The sequence below is a fragment of the Thermobia domestica genome, chromosome 9, assembly GCF_964235325.1.
Source record: "Thermobia domestica chromosome 9, izTheDome1.hap1.1, whole genome shotgun sequence".
NCBI lineage: Eukaryota > Metazoa > Arthropoda > Insecta > Zygentoma > Lepismatidae > Thermobia > Thermobia domestica.
Window position 1 is genome coordinate 99736717 of NC_137462.1, and position 26704 is coordinate 99763420.

The following is a 26704-nucleotide window of genomic DNA, read 5'->3' on the forward strand; positions in this document are numbered from 1 at the left end:
TTGTAAAATAAAAAGACGACAAGGTAATTTTTACAACTTCAGGGACCTCACTAATTGTGCTTTTAATAAAGAATTGTAGGCTCAGCAATACCTTAAACACAATTTAAGCAGACAAGGATCATAATTTTTAACACAGAGTTCAACTATTTTATTGAAACAAATAAAATAATGACAATTTTGTTCGAAATGTGAACTCATATCATTTATTTATACTTTATTTTTCTGGCGGTGGTTTTCTACACGGTGTTTGGAACTTATACCTGCACAGAAACGAATGATTTTCAACTTCGAAAAACACAGCAAGAGCAAACATACACTGTACTGGTGGCATCTTGAGTCCCTGATCACCAGTGCAAGCGTCATTGAATAACGTGGCCGGAATAAAACTGTAAACTTTTCTTCTCCTTAATCAAAAATGTTGTATTCATAAAAGTTATAACGTTATTGAATTTTATATATTTTTTAGTTTAACGAATCACGATTACGCTCCGAGTCTAAGGAAAACGGATGGTGATGAGATTTTAAAAGTGGGAGAAAAAGAGAACTCCGAGAAAAGCTACCCGCACTGTGTTTGCACAACACAAAGCCCACATGGCGTGAACTGGGATCGAATCAGGGACCCCACACATCGGATTGACCTCTCTATCACTGAGCCACCGCGCAGGTAGCGATATCTATTAGTGTGACTGTTTATTATTAAGATTAGCGTGACATACAGATTCAGACGTTTGCCGTGTATTATTAGGAAGAAATGTAGTACTTTTTTAAACTGGGATTTTGAATTTAAAATTTTTGCTGTTGTTGTTGATGATGTTCGGCATCCATTTTCAACAAGACGTGGACCTACAGTTTAAGGTGGGATCCGAACCACCGTAATGTGTTCAATGCTCTCCCAACGAGAATAGAACTCGAGACCACGTCTACTGAAGTCACGCGAGCGCTATCTAGAGGAAAAGCGGGGAGGGCTGTACTCAAAATTCAAGATTACATATTTTATTTCCTGGCATGATGCAAACGTTACCAAAGGAGTGCAATAAGACATGTCATCAGTTAAAACGCTAAAACCAATGATAAAGCATACAGAATTATATTATTAGTTATATAACTAATGACTAATAACAACCTACGTGGTCATATTCATAAATATGTGCTAACTAGATACTTTTCTAGGAAAATTATTTGCATAGCTTTGAAGTATAGAGATCGTAATTCAGGTTGCTACATATTTTTTGCCATGTCCATAAGTTAATTTTCTATGTAATACCTTAAATAGATTTTTTTCACTGTGAAGAATTTGGAATCAAATCATTTCATCATGATGTATGTAATTACATACTAGGAAGTAGTATTCTGTGCAACTAAATACAAGTAAAAATATGTATACACAGCAATAAGTGTTGAATATTGGTATAAATTAACCGTGATTACTTGGCTAATATTTTAAACAAATAACTGGTGTCAAAATACACAATTGACCGTGAGAGAACCAAGTGTTACAAAAGATGCCGCAAAAACAAGGTAAAGAAGATTGTCTGTGCCACACTAACAATCATAAACTGTTCTAGCGATTCATTGTAAATGAATGCTAATATTTAAAAGTCTTCCATACAAAATATGTTTAGGAGACAAACAAAAAAATGCGAAACATTTAATAGGAAGTCGGAATATGAGACATAATGCTACTGTTGTGCCTTTAATCCATTCAATGTAATATATAAGTGTTAAGTATACATAGAACTAATATATCCAGAAAATTTGGAACATGAAGCACTGAACAGAGTTTCATTTCATCCCTTTGGGACACAGGATATTCATAAAATTTGGTACCAATTTTGAAGCCTTCTCCTCGTTCCCTTTCCATTTCGAGTTTCTTTTTTTCCTAGTTCCATTCTCATATATCAAGGAAGTATTCTCAAGGATAAGCTTATGTCTATCAAGTTTCTTCATGTTTTGGAGAATTGAATTTAAAAAGGTCATATGCACAGTTACAGAATAGATTTTCTATAGGCAAGTCAGATACCACTTAATTAAAGATTTTGCGTTATATGTTTGTTACCCACGACTCAACCTCTCTAGCCTCCCAGTGCTCTTCAGAAATGGACGCACGCGTATAATTGTAAAAGACTATCAACTGGTATGAGGCCAAATATGTCAAAACAAAATGAACTGTCACTTTTTAAAAGAATGATAACATATTCTTCTAAGCCAATTTTCCAGTTAGCTAGTGTAGGCTTTCTGGATCGCTGTCCTCCACTTGTTTCTATCTTGTGTCATATCCATTGTGCACAACACTGCATCATATTAGTCATCACAAAATCTCCCCACTTCTTCTTTGGTCAGCCTCGTGTTCGTTTCCTATTCAGTTCGATAGCATCTACTCTGTGAGTTACATATTCTGAAGTTGTTCTTATATTCCCGAGCCATCAAAGTCTATTTTCTTGGAGTTCTTCTTATTCTAGTCTCACTTTTACGGTTTCTCAAGTAACTTTATTCTTAATTCTACCCTTTAGCGCTCTCCATACATTCACTTCAACATCTTTATCTCCGCTGTATGCATATTCTGTTCCTCTCTCTTTTTCGTCGTTCAACATTCCGCTTTGCATAATGTAGCAGGTCTCATTACTGTATTGTAAACTTTTCCTTTAAGGTATATTAGTACCCTATGGTCACAAAATGCCTGCCGTTCCTCTCCACTATGTCCAACAGCTGCTACAATCTTCTTCTATTCCTCCATTTTCCTGCAGTATTGGTATCAAGTACTTATATTTCTTCATCTAATCATATTCTGGTATTTTCGATTACAATTTTGCTGAATGGATAATGTAAATATTCTGTTTTGGTTTTACTAATTCTAAGCACTTTGTCATCCAAGTCATCCAATGCTCCTTTCCAGGTATCTAATTTCTCTTGCAGTGCTGCCTTGATCTCACTTACCAGCACGGTGTCATCGTCCCCAAATAGCATATTTCAAGGTGCTAACTCTTAAATATCCTTTGAAAGCTCGTCCATCACAACTGCAAAAAGGTATGGGATAAGACTAGCACCCTGATGAAGTATTACTTTAATTATAATATTTTCCATTGTCAAGCTCTGCTTTTAACAGACTTAAATCTGATTTAAACTACTCACTGAGAAAACAATACGTTTATTGTATATATATATATATATATATATATATATATATATATATATATATATATATATATACCGGTATATATATATATATATATATATATATATATATATATATATATATATATATATATATATATATATATATATATATATATATATATATATATATATATACCGGTATATATATATATATATATAACGTGTAACAGTTTCGCCAACTATTCACTTTGGCTTCATCAGACACTATGAATACACTAGTAGTGTGAATATAAGAGACAATGAAATAATTCCCTGATTCCTAATTGGTTACCATAGGCTACTGTAACCAATCCCCTTTCATCACAAACCAAAAAAACCTTTGTTGATACACCATACATTCATATCTCAATCTTATTTACAAAATGACTTGTAAAAATAACTCTTAAACGTGAATACTAAAGAAGTGAACAATACTACACAATAATACTAAAGAAATAAATACAAAATTTACAAAAATCCCTGTAATCTTTAAGGTTCCTTAATAATTTATTCCACTGTTCATCAATTTTAAGTTCTGAGTTCCAGTTCTGACTCTATCACCTATTTCAATAAATTTTGCTTCCTTCCATTTCCTAACTAAGCTTCTCTTCTCTTGGCCGAGCACTTTCACTTCACTTCCCGGTCTCTTTTGTGCTTGTAGACTGCTTTTCTGTCTCTCTTCAAGCTAATGTCGTCCTTTTTATTCGCTCTTTTAATCTCTTTCCCGTTTCCCCAATATAGCTTATATCACATTTACTGCACTGGATCCTATTACTCCTTCTTTCTTCTTCATTCCCTCCTTCTCTTCTCCTCGCCTCTTTCTTCGCTTCTCCTTTATTATTTCTAATAACCTCTTGCTTCCCTTTCTGTGCGTGGAAACATTTTCAATCTTCTTTAGCATTCTTTTGACGACCTCTATCTCTTCCCCCAATACTCTCTATCCCCCACACCATTTTCCTTTCCTCTTTTTTTCCTTCCAATCTTTCTACTCTTTCTTCTCTTCCTCCTTTCCTTTTGTACCTTAGTTTTCTTTTATCATATCCATTTCCCACTAATTTCTGGTGGAAGGCCTCTATCTCCTCCTCTGCTTCTCCTCTCTCACTGTTCGCCTACCTAATTATTTTCCCCATGTCACTAATGAAGTTTATTTTCCTTGAATAGTCCCCATCACTTCTAGTATGGCAGTAGTTCCCCGACGCACAAATTTTCTAGTGCCATTCCGTATATATATCTTTCCTTCCTCCTTCCTTATCTTCATGTCTAAGAACACTAATGTCTCTTCATTTGCCACTTTCAACTCCAGTTCTATGCCTTTTTCTTTATCTTCAATCTTTTTCACAAATTTTTCCAGCGATCTTCGTGTCCCCTTCCATATTCCTATACAATCATCGACATATCTACCAAAAACACTAATCTGCCACCTCCTTTTGAATTTACTTTCGTATCCCAATCATTCATGGCAATCTCTGCCAAGCCCGGACTCTACCTTAAGTCTATGGCCAGCTCCTCCTTAATTTTAACCAACCCATCGCATATTATACAGTAACTGTTCTTTGACATGAGGCTTAAGGTCACTTTCAGACTCTCCTCACTCCAGTCATTAATCTTACTATCTTTTATCTGTTCTGTAAGTACCCTAATTATGTTCTTTCTTCTTAAACATGGAATCATGGCTTTCATATCAATATTAAACATGATGTTTTTAATCCTAATCTGTCCTACTTCCTGCAATCTTCTCTTCAATTCCACTGAGTTCTTCACACTACCACTTTCTTGTTCCCCCTTATTACCTTTATAACTTTGTTTTTATCTCTTCTTCCAGTGGTTCAAATATATTGCCTCTGCAACCCAACACTGGTCTAAGTTTAATATTTTCTTTATGAATTTTCGGAAATCCCTTCATAACCGGTATACTACTTTCTTCATTTAGACTTTTCTTATACCTTTCTATTGCGTTACTTTAGTTGTAAACATAGATATCTCGACATGAATGTTCCTCATTCCCGTCCTACATCCGTCAGTGTTCGAAACTGCTAAGACATATAATATTAGTAACACCAACATTATATACTGCACTAATACAATGCAATAAATAAAAAAAGCTGAGACAACTGACTGGCCTGAATTTTACTTTACTTTTTTAAAATGTACATAAATTACTATTTGAAACAATGGAGTGCATATGTATTAATAGCAAAGAAAAGTTCTCACGCCTTAAAAGTATATATCATAGTAGTTGAAAATTTTATGTAGGATGGAAGTAGAGGGTGTACAGTTTAAACAGCAGAGAAAAATTCTCATGCTTTCATGCAGATCCTAAAAGATAGAATATCAGCGAATGCTTTTGAGACAGTCCTCGCCTTTTTTGGCGCATCTAAAGACCTTCTCGAAATCGTGTGTAGATTAGGGATGCGCACGAGACAAGATTTGTGGCTGTCTCGTCTCGAAAATGTGCTGTAAAATTGATGTCTCGACTCGAAAAATGTATATTTCTCTATTGGAAGAGCCGTGTCTCGACTCGAATTTTGTCAGGAAAATCCTGTCTCGAATCGTCTCGTGCGCATCCCTAGTGTAGATTTTGTATTTGTTGAATGTTTTACGGTAAGAGAACTTTTCTGTACTACTAAAACGGTATATCCTTTACTTCCTCTCTCTTACCTATACCATGACGATTTTCAACTGGTATGCAAGCTAATTTTTTTATATCGGATTATTTTCTCAGTATGTATCAACATGGCGAAAACGTACCTAATAAAAACAATTTCATCTATGGAGTTAGCTGCTAAATAAAAGTTATATAAACTAAACGATGTATCATGTATCTTCAACAACGTAAAATGTGGATTTCTTTTTCTGAAATTCTGTTTGGAAACTTATAATGATCAAGTATGAACATTTAAAAGAATCAGTTTATTGTAGCAAACAGCGATTTATTAATCATACGTAATTAGTATCTTACTTGAAATGTTAGATATTATGATTTGTTGCTCATAAATATTTAACAATGTTCATTTTGTAAAGGAATGTAAGGATTTCTATTTCTATTTAACGAAATATCACCTTAGTCTTATAATTTTTACTAATGATAGCTTACCTTCTTGTTTCTGAGTATGCTATTAATGATACAGTTTATTGATCAACTTTTTTCTTTAAGTATCCAATATTCCAGCTTGCTTTCATCGGCTGGAAATCTAGAGATGGTCCCACCATTTATATAGCATTCGGAAATCCTTGACACTTTTTCTGTACCTTTCTCTTCTGTTCTACTCCTCATTAGCCGCATGCTCATCTTCTTCCTCTACTTGGCTTCTCTTACTGGCTCTTTTCCTTCGTTCACGAGATGTGTAAACAAGGAAAGAGGAATTTTGTGATCTGCCAGTGAACAATAAGACAGTTAAATTAAGGCAGGTCACAATTGTAAAGTCAATACCAGGGAAAAAATTGAAAAGAAATTTTAAATGATGGAAGAATCAGTCAGAAGTTGGCAAGAAAGCAGGAGGGTTGAAAACACTAAGCAAAATATTGAGAAAATAAGATAATTAGTAATAAAGAAAGGAGAAAATAGCCTAGATGTAACGAATACTTTTCAAGTATATGGAGAAAGAAATGGAAGAAAGGGATAAAAAGATCAAGAATGTAGACTCTCTAGAAGAACTGGGACTACTGATAGGAGATATAATTATGAAATTAGTTGTTCTTTGAGTCCAGTTTTGGTAAAAATATTGATAAGTAAATAGAAAAGGAACATAATCAGCACAGTAAGAGACAAGCAAATACCATTCTGTAGATACGTGGATGATAGTTTAGAAATATAAAGGAGAGCGAGAAGAAAGAAAAAAGTTATTATTTTATCATATTGTAGGAGTTGAAGTGGCTACTATAAGACAAGTGGAAAAGTCCACAAAGAGGGCTGAAGATGAAGAAAAATAAATAAAGCTGGAGAGAGGAGTAGAAGAAAAAGAAGCTAGGAAGAAAACTTTGCAACTGAATTGACAGGGGAGAAGTACAACATAATGTCATTTTAAAAGAAAACGTGATAGATACGGCAATAAATGCAAATATTATTAGAAACATGGAAGAAAGAAGAAGAAAATAAATACGCAAGAAGATGAGGAAAGAAAGAAAATAAACGAGGAAGCTGAAAGAAATCGATTGCTAAGGAAACAAGCTTACGAAAAAATAAACAGCAAAAAAGTTTAAACAAGACAGGAAACAGGAGAATGAAGCACGAAATGGCATGGAATAAAGAGTATAAAGGAAAAAAAAAGAAAATTGTTTAGGGAACTGTACTGAAAAGCAGACAACAAAGTACTTGAGATAACAAGGGGAAAAAAGAAGTAGAAGATGAGAATGTGAACTAATGATCATAGGGGAAACAAAAGGAAAGAATGAAGGAGAGAAGTAAACAAAACAGGGACGACGGAAGATTCAAAATGAAAAATGATGCATCTTACAAACACCAGCAAGAGATGGGTTCGAAATAGCACGAGAAGGTGCAGAAACGCTAAAATAAGAAAGTAGGACGATAGAGAGAAGATGAAAAGAAACAAAAAGTATTTAAACAATGAACTGCAACAAAGAATTAAACATAAGCAAGAAATGGAAAAGAACTCTGAAGAGAGTAGAAGAAGAAACGAAGAGAAATGAAAAGAAAAGATTTAACGAAGTAGAAGATCCAATAAAAGAGGAAGGGAAGAATGTGGAATAAAGAAAAGTGAGATCATCTCCAAATAGTAGAAAAACTAGGATGAACCATGACAGTATACAATACCAAAATGTAGCAATATTATTTCTGTAAGTCACAAATCAGTGGAAGTGCTATATAAAATAACTAGTTTTAACACTAAGAAATTAGCTTATTATAACATGTCCGTATACTCAATATGTTATGTGTACATGCCCATACAATTATTAAAATATCTCATACGGAAAGCTTTCATTATACTTAAGTTCCAAACATTCTCTTCTTGTTTTCTTCTCCCATGCATGAGGAAATAGTATGCATAGGAGTAACGAAATGACGAATAGTGCCTTAACAGTACTATAATAAATTTTAGCCTCATATAATGTATCTTTATAAGAATTATCTAACACCACGAGCTCCTTGCTCGCTATACTGGTGCATTTGATTGATTGTTAAGGGATATCGTGATGACGAATCACTCACAGAACAGTCTCATGAAGGAAATATTTGGTCGCGAATTAGATACTACGAAATACCCTTTTTTTTACAAATAATACTCTGTAAGATTACAATTTTCTGCTGAAAGTTTACAGAATTGAGACCAAATAAGGAAAAAAATATTTATTTATTTTAGTTTAATGTCTCACAATTCTATCCTTTAAGCTAAAAGTAACGAAGACAAAGTCTTAATAAGATGGTTTTGAAGTAATCTTTTTGTGATACAAAATTTTAATAAGTAAATTAATGACATATAGACATGAAGAAGATCAGTGATAGACAGCCATAAGCTGAACGTAGGAAACCTCAAGAAGTTTATAGCGTCTTTTTCCTTTCATGAAATTATGGGATTAAATGGACAATTTGGTCTCTCTTTCTGCAAACATCATTGATGATTATAGAGATATTTTTGTTTCCTTGAATATAATTTATTTCCCGAAGTATTTTTAAGATTATTAGTAAGTTGTTATCCTTTACACGGTGAATATCCCTATCCTAAGCCGAAGAAATGGGAGAAACACGCTGTCTTAAAAATTAGATAAAGTATTTTCTTGAAATTTTTACATTAAGCAAAACGCAACGGTGAAGAGAAGACAAATGTTTGCAACTAGTTTACTTACTTCATTCTTAGAGATGCGTGAAAATTCAATATTACTTTTACTGCTCTACTTTATATTCGACGTTAATATGGAAGCCGGAACTACAGTTAGATCATAATTAGGTTTTCACGCACCACTTTGTGATAACAGATGTTACCAATTTTTGTTTCGCTTCTGGCATCTTCATATTTTCTTCCACTCCCATTTCTTTAAAAAAACGTTATATTGTAGTCTCCAGTCGTCTTGAGTCACACAAGGTCGGATAATGTGATTTTAAATAAATTGTATAAACTATGTTTTATGGTAAGGCACTAACTAAAGATTAATATTCTATATTTTGTATGTGTAGAACAAAATATTAAACATACATAATATTTCTTTTAGTCCCATATTATTTGTACTATCTTTAATAAAATATTTGTACTATCTTTAAGTTTATTACATCATTGTAATATGTACATGCATTCGCATTGACAAATCAAATATTGTGTATTTATGGTAAAAGAATAAAATAAAATGAACTGGAATTGAGGATAGCGTTTAAAAAAGTAAATGAAACTGACGATCAATCTCTTATAACAAAGCCAATATTAGATATCAGATCAAATCCCTCTAAAATTCAAATACACATGCAGAAGGTTGTTTGGTTTGTATTGGACGGAATTAGGAACGTCATTGATATCTGGAAAATGACGCGTTTGCTGTCGTGAGCAGTAGTCTGTCTGCAGTTGTAGGGAAGGGGATCTCATGGTCCTTTTCTATGCTCGTTTTTCCTACATAATGAATCAGTTCGGGAGAATGATTCACACTTGGGGCGACTACTGTGAAGCTATTGTGGTCCCTTATAAAAGTCAAGTGGCTAAACAATCGCCCACGAAAGCACCAGGAAGAAGGCTTCAAGAAATGTGACACCCGCAGTGGCACGGGAAATGCCGTTTGGCATGCCAGGAAAATCCACCGACCCAATGAGCGATGTGCCAGCGATTCAATTTAGCACCTTCAACTGTGAACACAGGCATTTGTAAGTGTCTCTGGTTGAGTTGCATCGATAAGGCCCATGTATACCGCCACTGCCTTCCTTGCCACATTACAAACCGAAAAATGAACCGCAGGAAACTGTATCAAAAGCACCTGACGGTGTCAAAATGGCAGACAGTCGTCACAATGAATGAACTATACATTCATTGTACTTCTAGTGATCACAGTTTTAAGCGCTGATATACTGTAAATGCGATACCAAAGTCAGCGACAACTTTGCCACTGCCCGGAAAGTTTACCGCGTGGCCTTATGGTTGTTACGAGATTCATTTATATAGGAGGATACTGTTTCTTTAGAGTTAAAACAAATTGTGCCACTGTTTGATGAGATTGTTGTCTAATATTGTGGAACTTAAAGCGTTCTGCTAATTCATTTGTCTGTACACCGTAGTGCTGAAGCATTAATTCTTTCAATTCTGAATAAGACTTCTGAGCAGGTTTTACTGGAGTGCATAAGTTTCTTAGTTCTTCGTACGCTTTCATACCAATGACAGACAAGAAAGTAGAAAGTTTTCTGTCTTCAGGCAAGGCTTAAGATAAAACTACTTGCTCGAAACGCTCAATGTAAACTTGTATCCGGCCTGATTCAACATCGAAGGGTTCAAAATTAGCAAATGAAGCCATTGTATTTATCTAAAAGCGTAATGTTCGTAAAACCGACTGCGTCAATGTTAATATAAAACTTTCAATGTTTAGTTGAGCCAAGTCTCATAGGTTAAGTTCTATTCCCCTAGTCTGTAAGGTTAAATTCAGTTCACTTTCAAAACTCTTTTTGGTTCATCTTCCAAAATTCTAACCCATGAGTTACAAACAACACTGATAAAATATCCTCAAAAACTTCTGTTACTCTTTTATTATTTTTCAAACTGGTACACTTAAAATTCTCTCTTAACATCACACTTAACAATTAACAACTGTTCTCAATCTATCAAACTCAAATGCCAATAGATCCGTTCTTGAATCAACCATAACTTTACTACATTTTCAAATCAACAACATAAAACTGTCCCTAGCAACATAAACATCTCTTTTATTCCTTTTCTTCTTTTGGCTAGTGCTTTTTTATTTTCTCAACGCTTACAACCTATTCCTATAAACGACTATATTTTCTACTCCTAACACTATCATTGGTGTTTGTGGACTCTCACTGGACTCTAGAAAGCTTGGGAGAAATTTGACAGAACTCTCTTGCCTGTGCTTCGCCGGAGTTTGCTCCGAAGGAAACTTAGGTATTGGGCGATAGACCACAATACTGAGGATCCGATAGAACCCATCAGTAGTGATGGCGAGATTTCTCGTAAGATGAGTACCCTTCAAAATCGATCCAATATAAACAGAACCACCTTCTGTATAAAATATATAATATTTTTTTCAGGATTATTGGCTTACTGGACAACACTCACTATCTTCCTGAGATTTTCTTATGTATGTCTTTATCTTAGTAAAATGAATGCAACTTAATTTCTAAAGTATCGTTTGATTAGAGGACACTAAAATCTAACAAATATTATTTCGTCCTAAATATTACTTACAATTTGTTTATCTTTGCAATAGAACTGTTCAACGCCCATCTTGTGAGCAGCATGATCGATGGAGAAGGTCATGAGGAATTTTTCATTCGCCTTTCAGACTTTTGTGGGAGGTCGATAAGTTTAAATGTCACTGATTTTGAAGAAGGAAATGAATGGGACATGTACAATGCTTTTTCTTTTGCTTTTACTACAGTAGCCACAATTGGTAAGTTCTATCATACAGTAAACTTAATTATCCACCTTACAGATTAACCGATTAAAATGCAAAATTAAAGTTATTTGTTACTCATGTTCTTTCTTTTTGTCTTTTTCGTCTATTTTTTAGTTTAATACCCCACAATTATGCTCTGATGCTGAGGGAGACGGTGATGATGGTAATGAATGAATTTGTGGAATGAGGAAAGTGAGAGGAAACGAAGTAAACCAACGTATATAGTGTTTGTCAACCACAAAGCTCACTTTGCGCGAGCTGGGATCGAACCAAGGACCACACGTGCCAGAAGTGAGAATTCTACCACTGAGCCACCGCTGTCTCATTTCCAATATTAGCATTGCTATTATGCAGCAAGGAAGTCGGCGAAGCTATGCTGTTAAAGGTAAGATGGAAGTCGAAAGAAAGTAAAAGGTTGGAAACACTTGTATTTCATGTCTATCAATCATTCTATTGTTTGTATTAATATTTTCTCCTTCTTATAGCCACACGGCTCCCAAACGAACCCTTCAAAACTATTTCTCTGTTCTTTATTTTCTTTCTTTTCTTTTTCCCTTCGCCTTTCCCTCCACATCTGATATTTTTTTGTGTGAAAGTCCAGATAATATACTTTTTACTATGTGTATAGTTATGCTTAAACTATTTTTCTGGTAATTAATACGAGGGAAATTTTTAACCTTCGAAAAGCCATCAAAGGAAAGCCAGATGAGATGAAAACTGTTCATTGGATGTTGCTCATCCCCGCACATCAATACAAAGACATCGATGCGTCCATCATTATGGGGTAGCTAGCATGGAAATATATTGAGCCCAATCGTAGCGCCCACCACCTGACGTAAGTCGATTTTTCTAGGCGGCTGCTGAGTCCTCTGAAAATTCCAAGATCAGACTTCAGAAATCATAATCTATGCCTTTCAGGATCCATATGCGTTCATCTGTTCATCAAGGACATCTGCCGCCACAGATTTCCATCTTGGCTACTTCCATAGTGTGCGTCGGTAATTCCTTCTTTAAACTCTCTGCAGCAGTCGTGCACACAGTCATTACTTATCAAGTCCCTTTCTTTAAACTCTCTGCAGCAGTCGTGCACTCAGTCATCACTTACGAGTATAAAGTTCCTTTCTTTGAACTCTCTGCAGCAGTCGTGCACCCAGCTATCACTTATAAAGTTCCCTTGTTTAAACTCTCTTCAGTAGCCGTGCACACAGCCGTCAATTATAAAGTTCCCTACTTTAAACTCTCTGCAGCAGTCGTGCACACAGCAATGACCTATAAAGTTTCAACGGTAGTACCCCCTGTAAGACTTTGGATTATTAGTTAGTTTGTAAAAACAATAGCTTGAGAACAGATTATTGGTCCAATATATTGACAGAAAAAATACTTTTATCGTCTCGTCTCGTTGAAATAACACAAAAAGAGTTCTATGTTCCCTTTAGGGGGGGGACAGCCCTGCCCAGCCCCTTCTGGATACGCACTGAGTATAGCTATTCTGAAGATGCAGAGTTTAATACCGGAAGAAAAAAAAGGAACCTACTTTGAAGGCTATATCAATAACAGTACAGAAAAACGAAGAGAAAAATGTAAATATTGAAGAATATATAAAACTGTAAAATATTTAAAAAACAATAACAAATTATGAAGGATTCTAATAATGAAAGTAATGGAAGATAAAGCAGGATCAAAAGTATGTAGGAAAAAAGTGTCAAAGATAGAAATATGTAAATGGAAAACGGAGTGTGTGTGGTGAAGTGGGATATTATAGACGAATACGACCAGGAGGCTATTTGCGGATAAGTATGGTATAAGTATGGAAAAATATGAGAAGACATTTTTCTCATATTTTTCTGAAGGATATGAAAGAATCTGGAAAAGAATTTTTTTCTATGCTTATATGGAAAGTACGGTCAAATATAGTTGTAAAGAAGGGTTGTGAGTTATTGGATAATGTAGATTGAGAATTTCAGTGCTAATGATTGTCGATGCGGATCGAAAGAGAAGTTTGAGTTTCACCAACAGAGGGCTGGACAGTAGGTACTAAATAAAGTTAGAAGAAATATGGCAACTATCAGAATAGTAGAAGGCGTGTAATTTTTTGTAATAAAATGTTGGAAGTTCAAATTGTATCAAATATATTACAAGTTTTACATGCAGGGTCTTTCAAGAAACCAGTTCTCGTAATGAAAGTATAAAACTTTGAGGCCCTTCTGAAAACAATATTAGGGTGGGTCGGGAGAACCTTTTTTTGGTTACAGTGTGGTTACAGATGAGGCAGTGAGTACAAGCTATATAAGATTCATTTGTTTTCTAGCGAATAGAGGCTAGGATAGTATTGGGCAAGGAAGCTCAGAGAGAGAGAGAGAGAGAGAAAAGATTGAGTGGGTTGTAGGTTGATAAGATTGAGGAAGTATCTCCGGTTGAAGAGTACTAGATGAGATTATCTTGAGGCAGTTGTTGAAAGACGAAGCAATAAAATAGATAACGGTTATCCAAATGGCTAAGGCAAAAGATTGTGAAAATTTAATGTATTGAAGGTGGGGAGCTCTTCAAGAGAGGTACTGCACATTGTTAGTAAGTTTGGTGGGTACATTAGTCTCGAGACATCCATTCTCAAGTCTGACGTTCACATCAATGAAGAAAGATGTATAGTTTGAACAACAAATATTCTACACATCAGAGCTTCAACCGTCTCATTGGCTCCGATTCAGAGATGATATTTTCCTAATGTATACCACGGTCGATCAGCTCGGCTGGGACTATTCCTATAGTTACTAAACAACAACCATATAGTAACATGCATTATGTAGTATCCTCAATGTATCCGTTCGGGATGTTGTTTAGGGAGTCATTTTCCCTTGTAGAAATTGCAAACTTCTCGAATTAACCACATTCAATAGAAAGAAACTACTTTGGGAGGTCCGAAAATCTTCTAGAGACGACCTGCTCCCCGTAATTACGCCAGTTACGCTTAACAGAAAATATGACTTGATTACCGATTTTGGAAGTGGATTTTTATTCATATTATATTTCTTGGCTGGCTCCAACAACTAAATTGATCATTTATTTTGTGGCCGGCAGAAAGTCATTTGTTATTGGCTTCCCAATGAGTAAACAATTAGCGTTTTTTTCACCTACTCACAGCCTAATAAGAAAACAGAAATCAAATTGTACCTATTCGTTAATATAATACTATGTATTGCTTTCAGGATATGGTGATTTTGTACCGACGAATGCAACAGGACGAATTGTATGCATTTTGTTTGCTCTTATTGGAATTCCATTAAAGGGAATTGTTCTCGCAAATTTGGCTGACTTCTTCAGAAGAAAGGTAAGAGGCGATAACGGTAACCAAGTTAAAGATGTTCCTAAGCACAAAGATACTGTAGTAACAAAACAATGGAACAAAAAGTTATTTGGCTGTAGACTATTTCACCTGGTTTGTACCTCAAAAATATGCTAAAATAATGGTTCCAAACAAGGAAAAAAGATATAACACATTCATTTTCTTTTTCGGCTGAACATTAACTTCTAAAATCCAAATTTTGATACCTGAAATAAGTATATTGTGAATGTTAGTTAACATCTATAAAATGTAACAAATTCTTTCTATTATTACATTTGCTTTCTTTTTTAAAATAATTTCACAGATTTTTCAGTACCGAGGCCATATGATGTAAATCTACAGCTCAATATGGTATAAAAATTACATGTATTTCACTGGAAATTGAACCCCATAACAAAGACAAGAACATTACCCTCCGCCCATATATTTGTATTTTGGAAATGATACTGTTTGCATTGCAATTTAAACATATTCAATAGCAAACTGTTTCACTTCTAAAATATAAATAAGGTCGTGGAAGCTAGTGTTCTTGACTTTATTGTAGGGTTAAATTTTCGTTGTAATACATGTGATTTCTATTCCATATTGAACCCTATACAGAAGACTTAGTCTCCGTCAACCTATTTGTATCCCACCGAAAATGGAACTCCACAACAAAGAGAAGAACACTATCTTCAGTCACTCTGTGTTTTGGGAATGAGTTTCTATTAATTGATATTTTTATTTATTTAATAATGAGTATTTAGTACTTAAATTCGAAGTTTTAAACGAACATAAAATAAACAATAATAGTAGAAGAAGAAGAATATGAATAGGTTATCGTTCACAATGGAATAATCTATTTTCAAGCAGAAAAGACAAAACAAATATTAGAGAATGAAAACTTATACAAAAAAAAAAAAAACTCTATTATTCATTATGGCTACATTTACATGTCCACGGTGAGTTTATTTAAAGAGCTATTTTCTTCTATACTTTATGGAAAAATACTTTAGTTTATTTTATAAATATTTAAAAAAATAATTTTGCCACTTTAAATAAATGATAACAGTGAGGAAAATACTTTCTACATACTCAACAACTGACAAAACTGATTGTGAAATGGAAAATCATGTGACATTTGATTGCCAAATGTTATGTGACTAAAATAAACACTTGATAATCAGATGTTTAAGTTGTTAATACTTTATTTTCTTCTTTTATACTAGTTGTCTTCATTTCATGTATTTACTTAGCTGTGTATTTGAACTTTGATAAGGAGGGGATAGGGAGCTGTGGGTTCTCGCTGAAATTTAAATGAATCAATAATTTGACTTAAATTTCAGGGCATGAAGACTATTTTATAAACTTACTTCTCTATTTAAAAAAAAAAAAAATTATGCTTCCAATTTCTATTGAAAAATTCCAGTTTTATGATACCAAATGGTCAGCAGAATATGAAAGCATTCACCTTTTTGCTGAAAAAACTATGCCGTGAATACTGGAATGATACCATACATATTAGTCCCTGGGCGACTCTTTTCCATGTCCTTTCCTATTTCCCATTCAAATCTAAACCTTACATGAAAAAAGGCCAAAAATATTATTTTTTAAATACAAAAACATAAGTTTATATTTATTTGCCCTCTCCTGAAAAAAAAGCAGAGGTTGTATTCTATTGTATATTATCCTGGAGATAAATTCGTCTCGTTTTAGTATTATTTAAGCACACAGTCATCGAAAATATGAATAGTATATTCCATGAACAAAAAAAAAATGTATATATGCAATGCGCTACTTTCTATTGTCGCTAAGTGCACATTATTATTATTATTATTATTATTATTATTATTATTATTATTATTATTATTATTATTATTATTATTATTATTATTATTATTATTATTATTATTATTATTATTATTATTATTATTATTTTACATATTTATAACTCTTTTTGTCAGAAATCACATTTATGGATAACTACATTTTTACGTTCTCGAATTTATCGATCACAAATGATATACACCAAGGCTACACATTGACACACGTTGTTCTTCTTGCTCTTCGTTGAACTTTATTTTCTTAGTTCTTTATAATAAACAACTATATCTAAAATTACTGTAGCCATAAATAATTACACATTTATTATGTCACATAAGTTCAATATAAAATATTTGTCTTGCAATGCATTGAGTATTTTAAGTTTTCTTTCAGTTGCTCCGAGTTCAACATAGATCCAAGGATCATGTGTACGAGAGTAAACTTGCTCTATTCGGCCATATTATGATGTATCTAGTTCCTGGCTTCTGTGTGTTTATTTTTCTTCCGGCTGCACTTTTTGTGTTTATGGAAGGATGGACATTTGAAGAAGCTGTGTATTTTGCCTTTGTCAGTCTCGCTACCATTGGCTTTGGAGATTATGTAGCAGGTACTGCAAGTTTCTATGCTAACTTGATGTTAAAGGCGTGTGATGTTGTTGATGACGATCTATTTGATAATTGACTTATTAACGAACGATGCATGATTTATCGTTAGAAATAGCATGACCTCTGATCTGCAAAAAGAAGAAAAAGCAGACATTTTTGTTAGAGTGGTAAGACAGAAAAAATTCTTTATCTTTTTTTTAATATTGTTAGATTTTCAGTATGTGAACAATTAGTTCTTATAATTTTGATTGAGATTCTTTCTGTGCTCTTCATTACAAATACTAAAAGAACTAATTTTTAAAAAAGATATTATATGAGACCCGTTTCAGTGGCGGCTCTTGATGGATGCCTATCGGTAAAAATTAGTTTTATCGTTACAAACCAAGGGAAAAGAACTCATCTAATGTACTCATTTTTGTATACAAGAAGTAGAACATTAAGAAAGTTTTCTTCCCTTGGTTTGTAGCAATAAAATCCTAATTTTTACCGATGTGATTTCTTTCAAGATTCGAAACTGACTCGTCCAAAACATTCGTTCCAGACCTACTTGCAAATAACGTGGAACAATGTTTCCAATGTTAAACTGTTCAATAATTTCCCTGCAGGTCAACACATTTTTGCCATATCTTCTGTAATAGCTGAATGCCTGTGGAGAAGAACATTGTATCCTGTTTACTTAACTATTGGTCAATATCTAGTTCTAGAAACAATTGTAACTTTACTTTCTGGATGGAAGCTCGCGATACCTCAGATGTATGACTTGAGATCATTATTCCGAAGAAGAATAACAATGTTTCTCAATTTTCCACATCTCTTCGATTTGATGCCCACACGTGCTTTTGGTATAAATTAACCTTGTTACTTTAAAGTCAAATATGCATAGTAAAAAAAAAAAATGTGAATCCCTAACAATCCAGAAGATTAAAGCCAATCGGCAGAGGGTACATCCTTCCACATAATTTTTTGTTGTTTACATCTGAGTCTCAAAATGATGAACTTAGATCGCTCACCGTAACAATTCTGGACAAAAGATGATTAGACTCTTTCGAAAAGAGACACATTAAAAGCTTCAATTCTTGTACCCTTGCATGGCACTGTTTGTATTATCTGATTACGTCTATGATACCCAATTATAGCTCGCTTTTCTAACACCCAAATGTTCAGTTGAAATGATATAAATGCTGCCACATAATATGCCAACAATACCTGCTAGAGCCTTTCTATTTGAACTGTGCCCCTTCTGGCGCTGCTGTCGATGTGTGTTTTCCCGTACCTCCCTCGAAAGAGGAGGGACAAGTTGCTGCGGCCGAGATCTTTTAATTGTTGGGTGTGGAAGTGTTGCCACAATGAATTATTTCACGAACTTCGCTGTGCTCTGTCTTGTTAGCCATTATAAGTAGCCTATGATCTTCACTCGTCAAGACCAAACGATTGAATGACAAATTGGCAACAGATGAGGTCATTCACTTCTTTTTCGTAAGCAAACGGAGGATTTCCTCCGTAAGAGGGTTGTGGGAGTGGGGCCGAACTATGTGTTTAAATATTTTCCGAGGGCACAGATTAGATAGACAGTCTCTAGCGCTGATATGAAATATAATCAGTTATTTGATACGCTGGATATTTTCTACAATAAGTGTTGATGAGTATCCAGAGCAGTCAGGACCATCACACGACTACCTACTCCAAGAAAATTTATGGTTCCAGGACTTAGCCGTGAAGTATGTAGGGACATTATCTCCTAGTACCGGTACCAAGCCATAATGAATTTACTATGGCGTAAGACGTTTTCAACCTGAGGTAATTCAGCAGAGGGTGGTAGTTCACTGTTTCTCCATTTTTCTGCGTCATGTTACATTGGTTTATAAAATGCACCTATTAGAAACAAAACAAACAAACCAAAAAGTTAGAATTGGACGCAATATTTATAAAACTTGCTCTGAGTGTGTAACAATTTTGAAGTTTGGAGATCACCTGGAAGGAAGTTCGGAAACGTATGAGCTGAGTTTAATCTGAGATGGTGTACTAGTGCTATCATTACGACAATCATTTTCAATAAACAACTTTCAGAGATAAGTGCGCATCTGCGCTAAATCAGATTTCCAAATTCAAAATGATCTTGAAATAATTGCTTGATACGTTACGACAATATGAATATTTGGACCAGCATGATTTCTTTTATGTATCAACGACAAACTGAAATTCCATATCAGAAATGATTTCTGGAGATGATATAATAATAATTTAAATGTTTATTAGGCAGCAAACAGCATACATAGCCACAAGTGTGCCCAGACAGCAGGCACATGATACATGCAAACCTACATATACAATCTTGGATTATATTTAACAGGAGGCAAAATACACCAGCAACACAAGCGATACATGCAGTCGATATCGTAAAATAATTATAATAACAATAAACAATTATAATAACAATAAACAATTATAATAAAATGAACATACAAAATTTTTTTTTAAAAAAAATACATATGACATGTAAATGAAGACTCGTAGCTACGATAAAAAAAATAAAAAATGCAATATCCAAAAAGGAAAAGCTTAAAGAGCAGAAGGAAGCAAGAATAAGTAAAGGAGTAAGGGAAGGATATGGACTTTCACCTCTCCTTTTCAACGTCTATATAAAAGAAGCTATGATATTTTTTATTATTATTATTATTATTATTATTATTATTATTATTATTATTATTATTATTATTATTATTATTATTATTATTATTATTATTATTATTATTATTATAAAAACGAGAAAGGCGTAAAAGTAAATGGTCAGGTTTCCAGCACAATAAGGTTTGCTGATGACATAGCATTAATAGCGGAGAATGAAAAGGACTTGCAGGAAGCACTTTCAAACTTGAACGACAAACTGGAGAAAACATGCAAAATGAAGATAAATAAGAAGAAATCCAAAGTAACAAACTGCACAAGAGCAGGACAGGAAAAGGTAAATGGCTAGATGGAGAGAAAATTGAAGACGTTAAGACGTTCCCCTATTTAGGAAGTCTAATATCCTCGGAGAGAAGAAGTGAAAAAGACGTAAGTTCCAGAATAGCCCAGGCTAAACAAGCATTCAATAGGAAAAGGGGACTACTAACATCAAGAAATGTGTCGTTAGACGTTCGTAAACGTTTTATTAAGACACTGGTATGAAGCGTGGCGCTTTACAGATGAGAGACGTGGACATTGAGGAAAGCTGAAATATCCAAGCTGGAAGCATTTGAAATGTGGTGTTGGCGCAGAATGCTGTACATCTCATGAACCGAAAGGAAAAGGAATGAAGATGTACTAAAGGAAGCTAATGAAGGACGAAAGATCACGAAGATAATGGGAAAAAGAAGAAACAGCATGCTTGGCCATCTGATTCGGCATTCCGATTGGATCACTGTGCTGATAGAGGGAAAGGCAGAAGGAAAACCAGGAAGAGGAAGCACAAGGATAGAATATCTAGACCCAGTTAAGAAGAAGAGGCCTTATCAAAGTATAAACCAGCTCTCCCAATAGAGAGAAAAGTTTCAAAATTCCCATGTTGCTATGGTTGAGGAGAACACGAAGAAGAAAAGAACCTAGAAGAAAAGAAAAGATGATAGGAAATTAAAGATAAATGACTAATTACGAACTAACAACAGTTAAGGTAAAACCTTCCAAATGGCACCTGGCTAAATTAAATATAAATATTATAGGTCCTTTAGAAATTTAATAAGTTCTGAACGAACTTTAACAAAGTTAGACTGGAAAATATCCAGAGCAGAGTAATATAATAATAATAATAATAATAATAATAATAATAATAATAATAATAATAATAATAATAATAATAATAATAATAATAATAATAATAATAATATCATTTACGTAGGAAAACTGAAACAATTTATTGGGGAAAGTTTGAAAATAGTTTAATGAGAATACACTTCTGTATATTTTAAACATTCACACATTCTATTTTATATGTACAGGAAACGTAAGATTTTTCACAGGAATTTGAAATTTAAAAAAAAAAATGTATTCAGAAGATGAGACTTCACCAAAGGACCGAAGCTTCTCCTTTCAAAATAATAAAGTACAAGATTAAATGTATACTTTACATTAAATATCAGGGGGTTAAATATATATCACTTAACCTATAACTTATCATGTTACACAAGTTCATTTTTCCATTGCGAACTTTACTATAAAAAGATAATTTAAATATGGTGGAAAGTGAACATTATGCAAGTTTTAACATAAAAAGAGTGAAAAGAGATTAACTGGACCGGAACTCGAACTTGGGATCTCCAGCATATCGCGTCGATGCGTTAACCACTAGTGGTCTGAGTGGAGAGCACCGGCTCCAGGAGTGAGAGGGTGTTTGGTTATTCTGAGAAGCGGATTGGGTGCATAGGGGTTAACGCACTGGGGTGGTATGTCGGAGATCCCGGGTTCGATTCTCGATTTGGTGTGTAAAAAACAAGTTTAAATCGGTTGTTTCCTCGTTTCATTAATATATTATGCAAGCTTTGTACGGTAATATAAAAGAAAACACTCCCTTAAGCCAAGATCAAATGTTGGTACTACAGTCTGCAGGCATCTATTGATTCCCAGTATATTGTCAAGTATATTTTAATGTTTCCCTACTATCGTTCCAATCTAGCGGTGTATCAGCTTGTCTGAGCCAAACATGTGTAAGTGTTTACTTCAATATATGATAAACAGGAAATGCTACAAAACTAAAATTCTAGTATTTTTATAAGTAGAGTCCACCACTGTCGATGGCACATTGCTACGCGTTCCGGAAGCATGCGGGGACATCCTGAAAAAGGCGAGCAACGCTAAGTTTGATTAACGAAAGCTGGCTAAAAGGGATCACGCCACGTGTTAAAACACATCAGTGAGGATGGCCTCTTTCAGGATGTCAGTATGCTTCCGGAGCGCTTAACAGCGTATCATCGACAACGATGAAGATTACTTGTAAACATACTAACATTTCAGTTTTGTAACGTTTAATGTTTATTAGATATTGAAATAAATGCTTACGCACGTTTGACTCGGACAGATTAATATACATTAAACATAGTTCGTACTATAACATATAGTATGTATAAACAAAAATTTAATTATTGGATAAATAGCATAATAATGGTAAAGCTAAATACACATTCATTTTTCGTTTTCCAGGGCGGAAAGAAGGTGGTTATGGCGGCTGGACATGGTTCTACAAGATCTTTCTGTTGTGGTGGATTATCTTTGGTTTAGGCTATGTCATAATGCTTCTGGGTTTCATTACTCGCGCAATGCAATCCAAACATATTTTGAAACTCGAGAAGGTGATGGCCCATCATCTAAAGATAACTCAAGATAAACTCCTGAGCAACTTTGCTCGAGAGACCGGCTATATGAGACGTCTTGTCAATGAAGTATATCTTAACAAAGTGAAGGTAATTTATAATCTTTTTTTTTTTATTATTTCTACTTGCAGCTCATTGTAACTACTGAATTTTGCTTTGTATGAAAATTACTTAAAAACTAAAAGGGATCACGACTCAATTATAATTATATACGAAAGAATAAAATAATTTATCCCTTAAAGCGTTTAATTACAATATGTATGGCACTGTTAGAAGTATTGTGTTGTTGTTAGAATAAATGAAAGAACAATAGGCACAATTTGCTAACAATGTATTTTTCGTACATAGTAAATGCATAAATAACTTAATATATTCCAGAATGAAAAATATCAACTGTATCAGACTGGCAACGAAGAACATACATATTTTAACGCCATAAAAATTCGATTTTTTCGAAAACTACATATAAGAAGTAACCCTCAAGCATGTGTTATTTTGTTCCGCAGCTCGATGTAATCTATCGATTGATACATTTGTTACCTTTGAACAATACAATAATTAAAACAATTTCATTAATCTTAAAATATCTCATTAACCATACTATCACCTTGCTAATGTCATAATGAAAAGCTTAATGAGGGTCAGAGTTGCCAACCTCAGAGAACAAAATTATTGATTTTCCTCTTTAAAATTATCGTATATTACAACAAAAATCGTACATTCGTTATGCACATAATAATTGTAAAAACAAATATATTACTACTAATAACAACAATAATATATAATAAACTTATCTAGTAATCATTAGTATCGAACTCCAAATCAGCGTCACTGTCTTCATAGTTTTTTCTATCTACTCTGATACTACCCTGAACAACAACAATCTTTCCACCCCCTCATAAACATAATTGATTTTAAAAAATTGATACAGGTTTGCTATTTTTCAACTCGCAAATCGTTATTGATTTATTTTAGTGGGATAGATTGTTGAAAACCTCAGTGTATGTGTGTCTTTTATGCACATCAACAATTTATTTGCACATTCAAAATCTTCCAAAAAAAAAAGTGTGCCTTCTAAAATTATCGTATATTTACCTACTATCGTATATAGCATTAAGGTTTAAATTATCGTATATCATGATAAGTTATCGCATGGTTGGCAAGCCTGATGAGAGTATAGTTCAATATTAGCTTCATCTCAATAATTGGCGTGTTTAGCGGACAGCATCAATTTTTAAAGTTTATAAAATAATAATTTTTTCCTCGATTTTCTGAAAAAGCACACTCATCTACATCATTTGTTCAACTCAATAAACCAATTGATTGGTATATATTTCATCTTTGAATATCCCCCCCCCCCCCCGTTTAATGCTAATAATAATATTGCAGAAAATGAAACGAAATATTTCAGTTTAACGTCACACGATTATGTCATTTAGGCTAAGGGAGCCAATGATTAAGGCAAGTGAATGATAATGATGAAAGAGCTGGTTGAATGAGAAAGTGGAAAGAAACAGGGGGACCGCGAGAAAGCCCACGGACACGATGTTGTCCATCACAAACTTACTTGACCGGGGATCGAATCAGCGACCCCACGCACCACAGGTAAGCGCTCCACCACTGATCCATTCTTCCCCCCTTCCCCAATAATATTGTAGAATATCATTGCATTACAATATTTCACTTCTCACAAATGGGCTACTGAAGGTGGCTTAGTACTTCGTTCTTTCAAGTTTCTTTATATATTTTAGTTCCTTTCTTCATTAAATGTTGCTGACGTGAACAATGAAGGTTTTGGGCTTTCTGTAATAGAAAGAAGACCTACAAGATGTAATCACAAGTAGTTGACTATTTATTCCCAGTACAAGTACTTGATGAAATTCTTAGCGAAAAAAAAATAAAATATTGTAGTGAAAGCATATAATTCAAAGCCTTAAAGACAAATTATCTTATTAATTCTATTTAGAAAGCATTACTATGCATTCTTTAACATTTTAAATGTAACATATGATAATGTAACACAAATATAATTTATTGGTAGCTATATTGATTTTGAGTACGTGATGATACGGTACGAACAGCGACAAAGAAAGTTGAGATAAAATATTAAACAACATACTTTGGTGTGGATCTAAGTTATGAGTATGGAGAAAATACGCTGGGCGACGTAAAACCAATTAAAAATCTTTGGAAAAGTGTGCCAAAAATGAATGAAATGCAATAATTTTAAGTATTACATCCCAAAGCTTGTGGGCTAGAAAAGATATAATAAAAATGAACGATTATGAAAGAATTAGTAAAATGAGAAAATAAGAGGATGCACGAGAGCCCTAAGAAAACCCACGAATACGATGTTTTCCATCATAAATTTGCGTAGCCTTGGGTCGAATTAGAGATCCATCGCACCAAAGACGACTGTTTTACAACCTTGCCACCCGTGCACCTTAACAAAATGTGGGAAATGCAATATTATTTATACATTAGAAACTATCATAATTCCTAAATCAAATTCAAGAAGTATTGCATGAAAATTTCTTAACCCTTTCCGCACGGGAGTAGAAATTCTTAGGTTATTTTCATGAAACCGGTTTTTCCATACTACATTAAACATGTATAGAACATTTTTATTAAAACAATGCGTGGGTCCATAGTAGGTTCTGAGAAAGTGGAGTTGCACAATTGTGCGTGTTTTGAAGCCGAAGTGAGCGTGAAAATTGAAAACTTCTCGCTTGTGTAATACAGAAAAGCTACCCTCACAATTGTGCGGGTTCTGGCGGAAAGGGTTAATTCACAGCAAATGATCAGCTAGTTAATGATACAATAATAATAATAATAATAATAATAATAATAATAATAATAATAATAATAATAATAATAATAATAATAATAATAATAATAATAATAATAATAATAATAATAATAAATTTTTCGTTTTTTTATCGGAACCGAGCCTACTCAAATAAATGTTGTTCACAAATCTATACTGACATGACATTCCATTTCAAGCTGAGAATATGTATGAAATGAATTGAAACCATAAACCCCGCGGTTTTACAGCACCAGCAGTGAAAACAAGCAATAAAATACTATTATTCGTGGATTTTACTTAAATTGTTAGTAAAATTATATTGAAAACCCAAGAGTTTCAATATCTAGCGTGTGTCAATATAGACAATAAATAATAAAATTGAAAATGTATGAAAATGTCAATATTTCGTTCGTTTTCGAGCTTTTTTTTTTTTTTTTTTTTAAACCAAGTGTGTGATGTTATAAAACAATTCTCCTTCATATTGATTAACATTCCTATGACAGATTTATAATATATTATCGCGTAGATGTCAAAAGAATAAAAAAGACCATCCTTTCAGAACTGTGAGGTATAGAAAACGTAGAAAAAGTTTCAATATCTGTTCCACCACATTGTTTCTCAACAATTAATTCAATTCTTCACAAACATTCAAACGTGAAATATACGATATATATATATATATATATATATATATATATATATATATATATATATATATATATATATATATCGCATTCTAAAAATGTCGCCCACTACAGAGCATTATTCTAAAAGTCAAAATAACGCAAAAAATATATATTTGTATACCTTTGGAGTCCTCGTCTGGAGACACAAACTACACTATGTGGCAACGTCGCAAATAACCATAGATTAGATCTGCCAACTTATCAAATAGTTATAGCGATTCTTTCCAGATGGCAGCTAATGTCCTTATTAATTGACACATACTAGCATCACTTATTAGTGTAGCAATCGATTCAACTACTTGTTGCATTCGCAGACTAATACTAATGTCTCCCAGTAAATCTACGACGTTGCCACATTGTGAAATTTTGATTCTCAATAGCGGCTGAAGGAGGCCCCGGAAGGC

General features: G+C 33.7%; 1 protein-coding gene across 1 annotated transcript in view; it reads left to right on the plus strand.

Annotated features, from left to right (window-relative positions):
• The window catches only part of LOC145694884 (uncharacterized), a 74360-nt gene that overhangs the window by 35364 nt on the left and 12292 nt on the right, over positions 1-26704 (plus strand). The window contains exons 3-6 of the mRNA XM_081771599.1: positions 11527-11709; positions 14919-15040; positions 17252-17465; positions 22636-22895. Of these exons, the coding sequence (XP_081627725.1) occupies positions 11527-11709; positions 14919-15040; positions 17252-17465; positions 22636-22895 (779 nt within the window). The remainder of the gene's footprint in view (positions 1-11526; positions 11710-14918; positions 15041-17251; positions 17466-22635; positions 22896-26704) is intronic.